Here is a 16,367-nt window from a genome sequence, read left to right as displayed (position 1 = left end):
CAGACTCATTAAAAGTTCCAGGCTTTTTTTTTTTTGACATCTGCCTTATCTATAAAGGTTTTTTTATTTTTAAGAGATTTTCCCGCCTTTTAAGATAGAGGTTATACAATATCATTTACTGGTCTCCACAGATGCCTTTAAAACCACCAAAAAGATGGCTTGTCATGTATGTACTGTATATATATGTTGTGTTATATCAAACCAGACATAAATGAGTTATTGTATCGGTGGAAACTACATGAATGAAACAAGTTATGGTTATTTCGTTAAATACCCATCTGTTTACATACTCTAACTTTAACCTGTAACAGTGCACCACAAAGTAACACAAAACAGATGTTTATGTATACACAGAGTGTTTAAATATTCCAGAAAACAGGAGAGGAAAACCAGCTGTCCTCCTGTTCTGACTGCCAGAGGGCATGTAACAGATTGGTAAATTGCTAAGATGGACAATGTTTTGAGATCCACACTAAATCAGGGATGTCAAAATCTCAGCTCTATCTACAGCTGTTCCCAACTACACTTCCAGCTCCGGGGCCAAGAGATAATCATGGCAGTGTACATTTACTCTGCAGTAAAAAGGGCACAGGGTTCTACAAGCAAGGCAATGGCTCCTTCCCCGTGTTCTTCTTCATCCTACCATCTAGCAACTTGGTGTAAATCTGCTTAATGGGAGTGCTCATTAAGGTAAGTGCTCTAGTTAAGGAAATATGTTTCCTGAGATGACTAAGTGGGACATATTGCTTATGTTTTCTACTTAGTGGTCTCAGCAACCACATAGGGGCAAATTCACTAAGCGCCGAAGCGCCTAACGCTAGCGTCAATTCGCTAGCGTTGGTCATTTTCGTTACTTCGCAAATTCACTAACGAACGCTGGCGTAAATTCGCTAGTGTTACTTCGCACCCTTACGCCTGGCGAATTTTCGCAACGGACGTAACTACGCAAATTCACTAACGCGCGCAGTGTACTGAACGCTACCTTTTACGCTAGACTTCCTTCGCCACCTCCGACCAGGCGAAGCGCAATAGAGTAGATAGGGATTGCTTCAAAAAAAGTTCACATTTTTTCTAAGTCCCAAAAAACGCTGGCGTTTTTTCTATATTATGGGTGATAGGCTGAAAAAGATCGAAAAAAATTTTGGGGTTCCCTCCTTCCCCCCTACATTTCCTAACTCATGGCAACTTAACTATACAGTGGGCACATGTGTAGGGCAAAAAAAAATTTTATTTGATGTTTTGAAGGTATTCCCAGGCATTTGTAATGATTGTACATATTCCTCCATTGAAATTTGAATTTGGCGCCGTATGCAAATTAACCATCGCTAGCATAACTTCGCTTAGCTTAGCGAATCAACGCTAGCGCAACTTCGCAACCTTACGCTACCCCTGAGCGCAACTTCGGATTTTAGTGAATTTGCAGAGCGCTGGCGAAACTACGCCTGGTGAAGGGTGGCGAAGTGCGGTGAAGTTACGCCTGGCGCAACTACGAATCTTAGTGAATTTGCCCCATAGAGAGGGAAGCGACAGCCGTTGACTAGGGTGGGTGGTTCATACACCAGGCTGGGCTATGAGATGCCTATTGTACCTTCTCCAAACTCCAACCATGTTTTGTAAGTGTCGTTTGTTGCCTACAGAGGGAGCAGACTTTAACTAAAACATCAGTCAACAAGACATCTGTCCCAGATGGATAAGATATTCTCCATCTGTATCTAAATATAAACTTCCATTGGACGTTCATTGACTCAAAATGAAAAGCTTCAGTTAAACAACTCCCTTAGTTACAGATTTTATTGAACCAAGTACATAACCATTAATAAAGCAAAGGACAGCAAATAAAAATAGCCGGTATGCTTACCCCATCCCCCATAGTCTTCATCCAGGTTAATAACATCCTAATGTTTGAACACCTGGTTCTATAATGGGTATGTATGGGGGTTGACTGAGCATTAATTTATTCCCCTAGACTTTGAGACATGCGTTATGCCATTAAATCCGCAGAATACACGCTCTAAAATTCAAAAGTCCAACGCAAATATGGTTTATATAATTTATATAGCTTGATGCCGCCCAAGAAATATTACTTTTATATAAAATATAAATATATATTTATGCAACTTTGAAAATAAAATTAAGGGAGCAACCATACATTGGCCAGCAAAACAGGCCTGATCCACCCTTATTTACTTCCTCTTACAAAAGTTAACAAAATCCTTTGGTCCTCAGATGTGCTTTTTTTTTATGTAAATGAGAGGAAAAAAAGTTACTCCCTTCATTGTTCAATCCCTTCTGCAATGCATGGGACCACTGCATGATAGATTGCAGCCATCCAAATTCAGATGTGGTGTCTGGAATCTCGCTACGTCATGTTCTACCACGAATAATGCACATTTCACGGCGACCGATACACATTTTTAAGAGGAAACCCATAAAATTGAAAAATTCGTTCCTTGATCATGGGCAATTTGGTTGATCCTCCCACGTACACAATCAAGGGAAACGGATATCTTTGTCCCATTCTGAACATCAAAGGAAAAGCGAAAGGACACACTCGTCCAAAGGCTTCCCTCCGGCATCTGCCCACCGATTTGTTGTGTGACTGCTGCTGAAGGACCTTGGTCACCAACCAGTTTATTTAAGGTCAATTTTAAGATATTGCAGGAATGAATTAACTTCAGGTGAAGCGAAATACTAACTGTACCCCGTTCAGCAAACATGAAATATTTATGGGCAAACTGGCCAGAGGTCACAAGCTTTATAATTCGGTCTTTTGAGGGATCCTGGAAGTGCAAGAGTTTATTTCTGACGGCACCTGTAGGCAGACCAGTACTGGACACTTTGGCTGTCACAGCAGTAGAAATTGCTGTTGGGATCCAAATCAGACTCAGAATACTTATGCCAGAATTTTCTCCAAAATAGCGGACGTTGCACTGTGCCGGAGATGTTATCTCAAAGCTTATGACATCTCCGGCGCTGACTTTTCCAGCTCCAGAAGCAGAAATCGAAGTGTCTCTGTAGTTTACGCCAGACTTGAAGATGTGCATTAGCTCAGAATTCGTGCCATTTCTATTTATGTAAGAGATCAGCGAAAAGCCTTCTCGGACGCAGGTTGGACCCATAGAATAGAGGGCTTGCTGGAAAACAAATTTTACAACTCCGGATTCGGTGAATTTGATGCTTCTTCCGTCATGCGACAAGCTTATCATATACGGGTCTGAAACGGAAATGATTTTAAAAGTAGGCCTATAGTTGGTCTGATAATGCATGGCAGTGGACATCTGAGCAGTCATTGCAACAGCTCCGGTGTCGTGGGACAACCAGAAGACGCTCAAGGGGGTGTTTAGATCGTAGATGTGTAAGTCTTTACTTTGATTACAGAACTGGTTGGGGCTCTTTAGAAAAACCGATAACTTGTGACCGGGTTCCACCTCAGCTGCACAACTGATACTGGTGCTCTGAAAGTATTTCCCATCAGGCTGTTCTATACGGGAGCCGCTTAACTCATACCCCTCCTCGCTATTGTTCATTTTCAGAGACAGTTGGAGGAAATTCCTGCAGTTATGCTTCACTGCAAAATTGAGGTCGGCCCATAGTAATCCATGTTGTTTGAATATTAACTTATTATCATCAGGGGAGAGAATTTCACATTGTTGCTTCTCCTTGATTTTCAGGTTCAGGCCCGGATAAACCTGGGAATTGGTCAGCTTTGCCGAGGGCAGGGATATATTTGCCGACCATGACTCTGATAACTTGCTCTCACTGGCATCGCTACAGACAGTATCACTGTCAGCCGTGCATGGGAAAGATACAACTCCTTCTTCACACTCTGAGCAAGCCTGACATTCCTGAAGTTCCTTGTTAAAAAAGTACTGTTCCCCACAAAGTCCCAGAGCTGCGTCCTTCTCTGCAACTCCAAGACATCGGAAGCCACCTGCAGATAGGATTAAAACAAAAAAGAATTAAATAGGAGAGAGAATTTAGGAGACAGAGAATAGAGAATTTGTAGAAGATGTGGATGGAAAGATCATCAAAACATGAAAAGCACTGGTAGGACTGGGAAAGTTCTACATAGATTACTATAGTTCAGCTAAATATTACCTGGGTCGCTCTGAAAATGAAAACTTAGTTAATGATTGACCAGAACTCTAATGAGAAAGACTGAAATCCCTGGTCTTTAACTGACCCATGATGATTCACCTAGAACCAGCCTTTGAAGCTGCCACTATAGCAACAAGTAACTTGAATAACTAAGTCAGTCAGAGGGAAAGGTGCAGTTAACCATTTTGCACCTTTTTTATGTTACAGCTGCCTGGATGTCTCACTCTACTGTGCACCTTTGAATACAAAAAAGGCAGGAGGTTTTCATGGTCATCAATACGGCATGCATGCAGTTCTTATAGCAAATGGTTACTGTTTCTCCATATCTTACCTGGAGTATTCAAGCACTTTATCTTTTCTCCACAGATGCTTGGGGAATCCATGCACTCATCTCTGTCCTGTAGATCAACAAAATCAAACTCAATGTTTTTATTTTAGAACATGCCACATTTCTAGCAAAATCTTAGGGTTGCCAGCAGTGGCGTAACTACATGTTACTGGGCCCCACAGCAAATTCAGTTAAGGGCCCCAAAAAATTGATAAGATGGATTATTCTAGCAAGATATATTAAAACTGCTCATTAATTAGGGCTTCATTGGGCCATCTACACTCCCAGGTCCCCCTGCAACCGCAGGGTCTGCTTCCTTTGTAGTTACGCCCCTGGTAGCCAGCATTTCTTCAATCTAGCCCTGGCTTGTGAAAAAGCACTGGTTGCACTGGATTCTGTGCAATTAACTTTTTTACTTTTGTAGGGAACAGGTAAAAAAAAAAGTTGCCCTTTATTTAGGCACTCCTCTAAGGTTTGGACAGCTAGGCAGGCTCTAGTCTAAAGTATAGACAGCTAATGGGAGTCCTTAGCATAGTTGGGAAGTAGTTTTAATTTTCTAGTTTGACCTTTATAGTTCCATAGATGGCCAGAGGGTGTCACTGTTCAAGAGTATTATAAGCTGGAGCACATGTGCTCTGGGTTCTTTCTGAGAGATTTCCACCTGAGCAAGAAAAGAGGAACAAGATTGGAACCTAGGTTGGGCTTAGTAAACTTTAGGATATACAGTACATAGGAGTAGGGTTATCTATCTGAGCAGTCTGAAGCTCCACTGAGGAGAATCAGAAGGATTATAGTGTCGAGTATACTACTGCCCAGAGCAGGGCCCATGTGTACAGACCTAGCGACTAGAGGAGTTCAACTAGGTTCCACTTGAGAGGAATCCTGCAAGTTGGGGGTGACTTGAGTTGAAATAATCTTCTGTTCATTGAGTGCTGAATTCTTGAAGCTGTTTTTGTGTGTATATATATATACCTAACCATTGCAAACTTCCCAACATTTTGGAAATGAAAAACAAAAAAAGTTGTCGTGTGCAGTGCAGCGAAAAAATTTTGACCACACGTTTTTGTGGCCACACCCCCTAATTAGCATGTTAATTTTTCAAAATTTGGCAGGTTATGAAAGTTTGAACATATTTCTGTGGTTTTTTTTCAGTTATTACAATTTTGTTAATGAAAGTGAATTGCCCTTTAAGCCGTGAGTCTAACTTTTCCCAGTGGACCTCCTAATCTAAATTGTTACAATTACTTATTTGTTTATCTCAACATTGTTATAAAAGTATCTTAATTGCACCTGGTGGCTGTTCTGGGCTCTCTGCCAAAAGCCAATTAAGTTAGAAACATTGTATCCTTTTTCTGGCTGTTCAGTGCAGAGAAAGTATGGATTTTTCAGTACAAATGCGGGACTGCGGGTTAAGCTGTCAAAAGCGGGACTGTCCTGCTGAAAACGGGACAGTTGGGAGGTATTGTATCTTGTTCTCCTGCATAGTTCTTTCAAGAGTCCTATGTGCATTTAGTTAATTAAGTCTTTACAGTTTAAGTTCAAGAACCATTGGTGCCCATTCTTTCTGTCTACACCTGGGGCACATAGTCCAGCAACACCCTGTCTCCAACATAATCAAGGTCCACACCTGAAGCTGGAAAGTCACATGCATGGTTTATTGAATAAGCTTATAGTCTCTCGAGAAGTGAGCGTCTCCATTTAACTATAGCCTTACACTTTTTTAATGTAGCTGACCCCAGCCCTGTCTTTCTTTTTTTTTCTTTTCTGTCTTTCCAGGTGTTGTGCTCTGTAGGGTGAGGGGCTTTGGCTTGTTGATTGCCTAAGAACACAATTCATTTCTGACAGTTAGAGCCTTGGCACATGGGACATTTTGGTGCCCGTGATAAATCTGCACTACCGTGGGCTGCAAAAGGTCCCTAATTTTACAGGTGGGAAAACATATATATCTCTTTGTCCAGGGCCCACCAAGGGGTATCATCTCAGAGGCCTCATCCCTCCACCAAGCCCCCAGCCCCGGCCATGAGGTCCACCCAACACTGCAACCCCCCTCCCTTCCCCTGGGTTTCAGGCAGGGAGCAAGGCCCCCTGCCTGAGGACAATTAGAAAGCCAAAATTGGCAGATCTATATGTAATGAGACCACTTGGAATGGGTATAAGGAATTCTAATTGGTACTGAGACATGCCAACTGCTTAAGCACTGACTGCCTCTCCCAGCACTAGTTAGCAAGATGCTTGGCAAATGCATAAATTGAATCTGAATCGCATTCAAGAAATGACAGAAATCAAGAAAAAAACCAACAACTGCCAAACAATGATAGTGTGCCTAGAAATTTCAGATGTTGGCAACTTTGCATTTCAGTGTAGTTTTCACTGGGCATCCTATGTTACAGTTGATTGTGATTGATACAGCTTATGCCTACATACAACGGAGCAATTTATTACAGTTGAGCAGATATACAAAGGGGCTATTATTTCTAAAGAGACCTCAGCGCGGGCTTTGGTTTTAATTACCTGGCAAATGCGATCGACGGTTTCAGAGCATTCGGAAAGCTGAAAAAATCCAGCGGGGCACAACGTGCATTTCTCACATTGGGGTGGCGTCTTCTGGATATTGCAAAATTCATCACTTTCACATTGGTCACAAGCCAGTAAAGGCCCTCCGACATCTATGACCTTTGCGTCCACGTCGACCTTGTGCACAGAGTAGGTCTTCTGCAGATGGTTCCTCACCTGGTTCTGTAATCCTTGAAGATGTGCTTCAAAATAATTCTGGATGTCCTCCTGCAGACTCTGAAAGGACATTTGCTTGACTGTATCAAACAAGATGCTGTACTGGACCTTAATCATATCCATTTGTTCATACATTTTCCTTTGCTGCTCTATTATTTCCCTTTGCTGGTTAACAAGAAGGACCTGTTGCTCGGAAAGCTTTTGCTGCAGGTCGGTGATGGTCTTCTGCTGACTCTTCAGCAACTCCACAAACTTCTCTTGCCCCTTGGCAAGCTGCAGTTGTAGAATAAGAGCATCTTCTGAAGGCACCTCATTTTCTCCTGAAATATAAGCCAATATAAGACAATTAATAGGCACCACAGTGTAAATCTTTCTAAAGGTTGTGTTTTGTTGGATATCTTCTTCAGAATGCTACAGCTTAAAAGCTTTTAAATGGAAAATGTATTTCCCATTTCTTATATATGCTCGGTCAGTTGGGCATTTTTAGAACAGGTACATAAACACTTTCCAAAAATAAATATAAATGTATTTAACTACACAGAATTACCTGATTACACAGATTAAAGGGAAACCATGACACTTGTGTGAACCATTCCCTCCCTTAGGCTCACAGTGTGATCCAATGCCCTACCTTGTTCCACTGTGAAGTGACTGGTTTTGGACACTGAAATCCCTTTACATTGCATAGTGGGTGGTTCACAGATTCTCTGGAAAGCTGAGGAACTTCAAGTCCCAGAATCCACAACCTCACAATGGAACAAGGTGACAAAGGGGCTGCATGATATTGAGAGCTTAAGGGGGGTTGGGAAATGTTTTGCACTAGTCAGTGATAGATTATACTAGCTTCCTTCCATCTGTGTAAAACAAAAATACATTTCTTTTGGAAGTTCACCTTTTTTACATATTTTAATTTCAATATCCTTACATGGTGCTTTCAGCCATACAGGTCTGCTTATAGACATGGAGATACAGTATGCCAGTCCAGTATAGGGTGAAGTCCTACAAAAGTCCTTAGGGGGTGTGTCTGTGCTGAGCATGAACTGTGCCTGTTGGGCCACCATAGGGTTAGCATTTCACATGAGCCAGAGCATGTGAAGGTGTCATTCATCATACCCAGAAAGAGAGAGGAGGCTAGGAGGTAATAAGGCCACTGTATATTCTGTAAGTGGGTTCATAAAGCATCTCTATGTGATGGGAAAGCCTTTGAAGAATCAATGCCCTTCATTGTTAGGTAACTGAGAAATGTATTTTAATGAGATATTAATGGGAAAATCCAACTTACATTAAGGGCTTTTCCTATTGCCATAAATTTTCTCTGATCCTCGTGTTATTATATGTTGTTTAACTCATCATGTCTTAAAATGCTATACCAGGGATAAAAGTCTATTGCGCTATTTGTAGTTTTTGGCCATGGGATAGTTTGGGTTTTATGGAATTTTGACAATGTCCATGCAGATATGATTAATTTATGGAATGCCGGCAAAACACATTCATCCCATGGTACAAAGGAAGATATCTTGGCTCATACGTGTGCACCATCATCTCAGCTCCTGCCATATGTATTTACACTCATTCACTAATACTCTCACTGTCTATTGTGCACAACTACATTCCTGCAGGAGGTGACTGGCCCTACTACCAGGAGTTAACAACATCAGACAGAACCATGCTGAGAGACCCGGTCACCCTAAAGAAGCAGTAACAGTATAGTATTACTGAACTGCGATCCTGCCCTTATCCGATACCAGTCCAGAACTAAAGAGAAACATTAAACAAACAGCCACTCAGTGAATCAGACAAGAAAAGGCAACTGGATACATCTGAAACAAATTTTTCCCTTCGGACAAGGTTTGATTCCAGTAGAAATTCACCACTGGGCCATGTAGGCAGCGTAATGCAGAACAGACGGGTATGCCAGGAATGGAATAACAACCATAGAAAATGCAGCCGCCACAGACGTGCGCCAGATGAAATCCAATCCAAGCACTTTCCCTTTTTTTACCAACATTATGTCATTGTGTTGTGCATTCACACCAGTGTTCACTGCTTACACTGGATGCTTGATTTGCACAATTCAAATGTTAATCATTTGTATATCTGACCTTATAACTGGTACAGCTGAAGGCAAAATGGAAACATGCATAATGAGATACCTCTTACTGGCATCCAGGGGGAACCTAGGAAATCACTTTGCACTGGGGCAAAAATACTGCTATAATGGGTATAGGTAGGAATATTGGGGAATGTATATCAGGGAGAGCAGGTCAAGAAGGCAACAGTACAATATACAGTGTAAATCAATGTAGCCCAACCAATGGCACAACTCCAAGGGGCAGATTTATTAAAGAGCGAACGCTAGCGACTTTTTGTCAGCGTTGCCATCCGCAGGGACATTGCCAATTCGCTAGCGAAACAAACTGTCACTAGCGATCATTTGCACTCTATCGCCAGGCGACTTTTCGCTCTGTCGAACGGACGTTACTCCGCAAGATTTACTAAAATGCGGATTTTACTGAACATGAGCTCTTTTTCCAGAGTTGCCTTCGCCACCTCAGACCAGGCCAAGTGCTATAAAGCAGCTCCTCTTCCTCAATCTTCTGTCACTTAAATTATATCCCATGTGCCGAAAATGCATCAAAGTTCAAAAAACCCTGGTGACTTTTCCTTTTTTCAGCAGGATTGCCTGCAAAAGTCCTAACAAACTTTTTTTGGGTAAGCGGTTTTCTCCAGACATTTCATAACATAAGGAACATTCATTTTACAGTGGGCTCATGTGTAGGGCATTATAATAACTTTCTTGTCTTTATTAAGGTTCCCTGGAAATGTGTTTTTAAAAGTATTTGCACCAACATTTAACATAAAGAAGTCCATACAACTTTAAATTACTGGCCGTATGCAAATTGACCTAAGCGCAAGATCACTAGCGAATTTTCGATCGGCACAAATGAACGCTAGCGCATCTTCACTATGAAATTCTCGCATTACCGAAGTACCGCTAGCGAAAAGTCACCAGTGTTCGGCGCCCAGGACGAAACTCTGCATACTAGTGAATTGGTCTGATCGTATTTGCGCCTGGCGAAGTGTTGCGAAGGCTGCGAAGCTGACGCTGGGGAAAATTCGCTGGTTAGTAAATCTGCCCCCAAGTATCCTTCAATAACTATTGGTTAGATCCCTCCTCCCCCAAAACAACCAGCATCAAATATGGCAATACTCCATTCAAAGCAAAGGAATACTTAGGGGGTTATTTACTAAAACTCTATTTTTCTGGTCGGGCTTTTTGGGAAAAAAGGGAAAAAACTGTCTTACTGAGAATTATTATACCCCGATGCTGCAAAAAGCCAGAATCTGAAAATCTGCCATCTCAGACCTGTCGAGGTCATGTATAAGTCAATGGGAGATGTCCCTATCCCAATTTGGTTTGCGCTGCATTTAGCCAGAAAAAGCATAAAAAGACTGGAAAAAAACAAGCCATTCAGGAGAAAAGTCTGCAAAAATCGTACGCTTTGGGTTTTTGCTTGCTCTCCGTTAGGGTTGCCACCTTTATTAAAAAAATTTATTGGCCAGTGGGGGGGCGGGTACCAAAATGGGGCGGTCCGTGGTGCTAAAAAGGGGCGGAGCTACACGTGTGACACAAAAAGGGCAGAGCAACATCGCACAGCGCTGGAAAAAAGGTAAGTTCTTTGCGAATTGGGGGCAGGCCAGGGGCTTTTTTTTAAATGGTATCACAAATTACCGGCAATTGCATTGCCGGTAAATTTGTAATACCGGCCCCGGCCTTGGCAGGTGTTTTACCGGCTAGGCCGGTAAAATACCGGCCGGGTGGCAACTCTACTCTCCGTCCGATTTTATTTTTGTTATTTTAATGATAAATATGGCAACATCGTGGATGGGAGTTTAGTCAAGCATTTTATTTTTTTTCATTTTATTTTTTTTGAAACAATGAGAAAAAAACGATTTTAGTAGATAACCCCCTTAGTGGTTAATATGCAACTAACCAAAAATACTTGCTCTATCCCCATTTGCTCCCATTTGCCACCTACTGGCTGTGACTGTGCATACATAATTCTTGCAGCAGTATCCAGACCAGTATGCACACACTATCGCAAGCTTTTGGTAATGTTCTTGTTTTAACTACCACAGAAGGAATTAAAAACCCTCCTACAGCAGTAAAGGATAGAAAGTCTCCCTGTGTATGGGAATCCTCATGCCAACTGTGTATGCAATACATGGAGGAACATCCTTTCTGTATATCTTATTTTCAGCAGCTCTCCAGTTTGCAATTTCAGCAATCTGGTTGCTATGGTCCAAATTACCCTAGCAACCATTCATTGATTTGCATAACAAACTGGGATATGAATAAAAGAGGCCTGATGAATGATTAAAATTAGCAATATCAATAAATTTGTAGCATTACAGAGCATTTCTTTTTTAGACTGGGTCAGTGACCCCTATTTGAAAGCTGGAAAGAGTCAGAAGAAGAAGGCAAATGATTCAAAAACTACAAAATGAAGACCAATTTAAGTTTGCTTAGAATTTCTATAACATACTAAAAGTTAACTTAAATAGAACCGCCGCTTTAATTCGTAGCAATGCCTGTCAGTCTATCATGATCTGACCTCTTTTTCCAGTTGAAACAAGTCTACTAGAGTGCTGGCAGATACGATAACGCCTGTATGCGCTCGGTTTATAATCCCTCCCCTGAGGAACACACATAATTCAAGTACCTGGTTTGATGTCGCAGGTGAGCTGGACTCCTAGGGGGGCTGCTCCCAGTTCCGACGTCCCGTGCTGAAAGTCCGGCACCTCCCCAATGAAATGAGCAGCTCTGTCAGACAGACGCACCATACCCTGAGAGTCTCGCTGCCCCTCCACCGCTGGGCACCCTTCCCCAACGCAGGGAGCCCTGCCACGTGACTTCAAGCGGATCCTCAGGGGCAGTTTGCACTCTATGCCCTTGCAGTCTCTGCTGTTATTTCCACTCGAGGGCTGGTGTACTCCCCAGGTGTCTGTAGGTCCTTGCCCGGTGCCCAGTGACTCCTCCCGGGCAGGGTGCAACAGATGAACTCTGCCACTGCTGCTGCTCGGGTGATGTGAGGGCCGGGAGTTTCTACTTGTCCTGGCCGGGCATCTGGCTCCCACACAGTGCTTGTTGGAATCGCTCTCAGGGGGGCTGTTGGTGCAGGAGGTGCCCTCTGGACATCCCTCTGGGGCAACCGTACAGAAGAACAGCAACAAAAGCAGCCACCTCAGCCAAGAGCCAGAGCCCAGCATGGTAAAAAAAAAACAATGTCAGGATCAGACAAACTCCAAAGTTTCTCGTTGGCACCCTAATTCTGTGCTGTATTTCCTATGCAACAACTGATGCCTGTGTGCAAAGCAAAACAATTCCCAGAGAGCAAGCTGCTGCCCTGCCTACAGGACCTATCCCTTCTAATCATCCACTTTCATGTGTCTATGAAAAGCATTCCAGCATGTGTTTGCAATTCCACAGCAGTTCTAGTGCCGGAGTTGCTGAAGAGACAGATTATGGTGGGTGCACCTTAAAGGCTTACAACTCCTCTGCGCCGCTAGGTCCCATTAATGGCTTGTCTGCAGTTCAGAGAGCTCAGACTCTCTCCTAGTTAGGGGACCTAAGCAAAAAAACTGCCAGCCAGGGGTGTAATGTGTAACATTCCTCAGACTTCATTAGCTTCAAATTTCTCAGGGACCTCCCCTTAACCCCCTGCTTGCCAGACAGTAATGCTATGTTTTTGTCTTTCTTATAGCACATAGCATGGAAGCCATATACACATATGTATGTGTGTGTATAGAATAATATTGTATGTATGCATGTGTACAGTATATACAGAATATATACCTTACTAGTTAAAGGAGAACTAATCCCTTGAATTTTAAGGGGTTAGTTCTCCTTTAACTAATAAGGTATATGAATAGGGCTAAAAATGTCACATTTTATATACTGAATTTATTGCACCAGCCTAAAGTTTCAGCTTGTCAATAGCAGCAATGATCCAGGACTTCAAACTTGTCACAGGGGGTCACCATCTTGGAAAGTGTCTGTGACACTCACATGCTCAGTGGGCTCTGAGCAGCTGTTGAGAAGCCAAGTTTAGGGGTCGTCACTAATTATCCAGCAGAAAATGAGGTTGGCCTGTAATATAAGCTGATGCTACAGGGCTGATTATTAAATTCTGATGCTAATTGCACTGGTTTCTGTGCTGCCATGTAGTAATTATCTGTATTAATTACTAATCAGCCTTATATTGTGACATTTCTATTCTATGTGTACTGTATATTGTGAGTGGGTCCCTAAGCTCAGTAAGTGACAGCAGCACAGAGCATGTGCAATGAATCAGCAGAAAAGAAGATGGGGAGCTACTGGGGCATCGTTGGAGACACAGATCTTTACTGCTAAAGGGCTGTGGTTGTCTTGGGCTGGTACAGAAACGCAAAACATAATATACAATATGTCTGGCTACTTCTTTAGTTAGGCTTAAGTTCTCCTTTAAGGACATGATTATGAAGCCTGGTGGTTCAGGGGTGGTTCACCTTTAAGTTAACTTTAAGTATGTTATAGAATGACTAATTATAAGCAACTTTTCAATTGGCCTTCATTATTTATTTTTTATAGTTTTTTTTAATTATTTTACTTTTTCTCCTGACTCTTTCCGATATTCAAATAGGGGTCACTGACCCCATCTAAAAAACAAATGCTCTGTAAGTCTGCACATTTATTGTTATTGCTACTTTTTATTACTCATCTTTCTATTTAGGTCCTCTCCTATTCATATTCCAGTCTCTTATTTAATTTAATACATGGTTGTTAGGGTAATTTGCATCCTAGAAACCAGATTGCTGAAACTGCAAGCTGGAGAGATGCTGAATAAAACGCTAAATAACTCAAAAACCACAAATAATAAAAAATGAAAACCAATTGCAAATTGTCTCAGAATATCACTCTCTATTTCATACAAAAAGTTAACTCCAAGAAGGATAACCCCTTTAAATACCACTAGAAATGACGAGATTCTGCTCCAGGTAAAATCCTAGGTACAGGGGAGCCCTTGGGACATTTCAGGGTTTTTTTTCTTTCTAGCCAGTGGAAGCTCTAATTTGCACTTACAATTGCTCAATTGTGACATCATTTTTACAGATTAATTTCTTCAAATTGAAGTGTGGCCAAAGATTCAGGGGGTGCTGCCACGTCAACTTTGCTCTCGGGGCTTAGTTTTTAAGTAACCATCATATATATTGGTGCAAATTTTAGCACAGTAGCAATAAAGTATATAAATAGATTTTCTACAGGTTTGGGACCTATTATCCAGAATGCGCAGGACCAGGGGTTTTCCATAATTTGGAACGTCATACCTAAAGTCTACTGAAAAATTATTTAAATGTTAATTAAACCTAATAGGATTGTTTTGCCTCTAATAAGGATTCATTATATTTTATCGGGGATCAAATACAAGTAACTGAATTATTATAACAGAGAAAAAGGACATTCTGTAATTCAGAGCATTCTGGATAATGGGTTTCCGGATAATGGATCATATGCAGCAAAATTGAGGTGATATTAGATATGACAAGTCCTCAGGCAATGCAGAATTTCTGGCTCCATACTATGAGATGGAAAGCAATACTTAAATCAGGGCTCTCTAACCTATGACTTTCAATTGCGATAGGGATGTGAGAGCTGAAGTTCAACATTAGCAGTCTGAGCACCCCTGAGGTGTATAGGATTAGACTGGCAGAGTACCAAGGGATTTCCTGATGGGCCCAGGCCCTAGTGGATCATCAGCCCATCCTTATTTCCACCATGCACCTATATAAAAAGCTATACCATTTGATACTTTCTATATCTAATTTCTGTGTGAGTGGGCCAAATTTGTCATGTTCTCTGATGGGTCCCAGAGTGTATATTGAAAATATATGTTTAAAAAATACATATATAATTTGTATTAAAAGATATACAGGTATATGATCCATTATCCGGAAAAGCGTTTTCTGGACACCCGTTATCCAGAAAGCTCCGGATTACAGGAAAGCCGTCTCCCATGGATTCCATTTTAATCAAATATTTACATTTTTTTTATTTCCCTTTTTCGCCGTACAGGTATGGATACCGGACAACGGATCTTTCTGCAATTTGGATCTTCATGACTTATGTCTACTAGAAAATCATTAAATAAACCCAATAGACTGGTTTTGCTTCCAATAAGGATTAATTATATCTTAGTTTGGATCAATGTACAATCTACTTGTTTTATTATTACAGAGAAAAAGGAAATCATTTTTTAAAGAAGTGGATTATTTGGATAAAATGCAGTCTATGGGAGATGGCCTTTCCGTAATTCAGAGCTTTCTGGATAACGGGTTTCCCAGATAAGGGATCTTTCCGTAATTTGGATCTTCATACCTTTTCTCTACTACAAAACCATGTAAACATCAAATAAACCCAATAGGCTGGTTTTGCTTCCAATAAGGATTAATTATATATAAGTTTGGATCAAGCACAAGGTATTATTTTATTACTACAGTAATAAAGGAAATAGTTTATAAAAATCTGGATTACTTTAATAAAATGCAGTCTATGGGAAAAAAGATTTACCGTAATTCGGAACTTTTTGGATAGACACCTTATCTTGAAAAAACTCAGGTCCCGGCATTGTGGATAACAGGTCCCATACCTAAAACTTGTGTCCCCTTTAATGCTGGGAAGCCATGGCAAGTGCCTGCTTTGTGCTAAATTTGTCTGAAATGTAAAAAAAACACAGCTTTTGAGCAATTCTTTTTTTTATTCTAAATATGCAGCTTGGATAACAATAATGGATTTTGCATTCAAAGCAGAATATCCTAGATCTTTGCATTACTCTGTCTCCAGGGAATCCCCCTCAGTGAATAGCTGGGAATGAGGTTAAGGGCAGTGACAAACGTGGAGATTCGGGGAGATTAGTCGCCGGCGACAGATCGCCTCTTCTTCGGGCGACTAATCTCCCCGAACTGCCTTCCTGCCAACTAGAATCTAAATCGGCAGCAGATCGATTTATTTTCCAAAGTCGCCCGAAGTTTCCTTGTGAGGCAACTTTGGGCACCTTTAAAAAACTAAGCGCTCCGAGTGCCATCCTGCAGGCAATTTAGATTCTAGCCAGCGGGAAGGCAGTTCAGGGAAATTAGTCGCCCGAAGAAGAGACGATTTGTCGCCAGGCGACTA

General features: G+C 41.5%; 1 protein-coding gene across 1 annotated transcript; it reads right to left on the bottom strand.

Annotated features, from left to right (window-relative positions):
* Positions 1-1,777: 1,777 nt before the first annotated feature.
* Positions 1,778-12,880, bottom strand: LOC108718785. The gene is made up of 4 exons (XM_018267240.2): positions 11,881-12,880; positions 6,938-7,476; positions 4,430-4,496; positions 1,778-3,931 (listed from the first exon to the last, which is right to left on the bottom strand). Exons 1-4 carry the CDS (start codon positions 12,425-12,427, stop codon positions 2,415-2,417), a joined length of 2,670 nt encoding a protein of 889 aa, XP_018122729.1. The 5' UTR covers positions 12,428-12,880; the 3' UTR covers positions 1,778-2,414.
* Positions 12,881-16,367: the final 3,487 nt, after the last annotated feature.

Source organism: Xenopus laevis, chromosome 6L (genome assembly GCF_017654675.1).
Source record: "Xenopus laevis strain J_2021 chromosome 6L, Xenopus_laevis_v10.1, whole genome shotgun sequence".
Taxonomy (NCBI): domain Eukaryota; kingdom Metazoa; phylum Chordata; class Amphibia; order Anura; family Pipidae; genus Xenopus; species Xenopus laevis.
Note: the sequence above shows the minus strand (reverse complement) of the source record. Positions and strands in the feature narration are given on the sequence as shown.

Coding starts and splice junctions, on each gene's coding strand:
- LOC108718785 (XM_018267240.2), bottom strand. CDS start 12,427: ATGCTGGGCTCTGGCTCTTGGCTGAGGTGGCTGCTTTTGTTGCTGTTC. Junction 4,497..6,937: donor CCGTCGATCGCATTTGCCAG/GTAATTAAAACC, acceptor GTTGATCTACAG/GACAGAGATGAGTGCATGGA. Junction 3,932..4,429: donor AAAGTGCTTGAATACTCCAG/GTAAGATATGGA, acceptor TCCTATCTGCAG/GTGGCTTCCGATGTCTTGGA.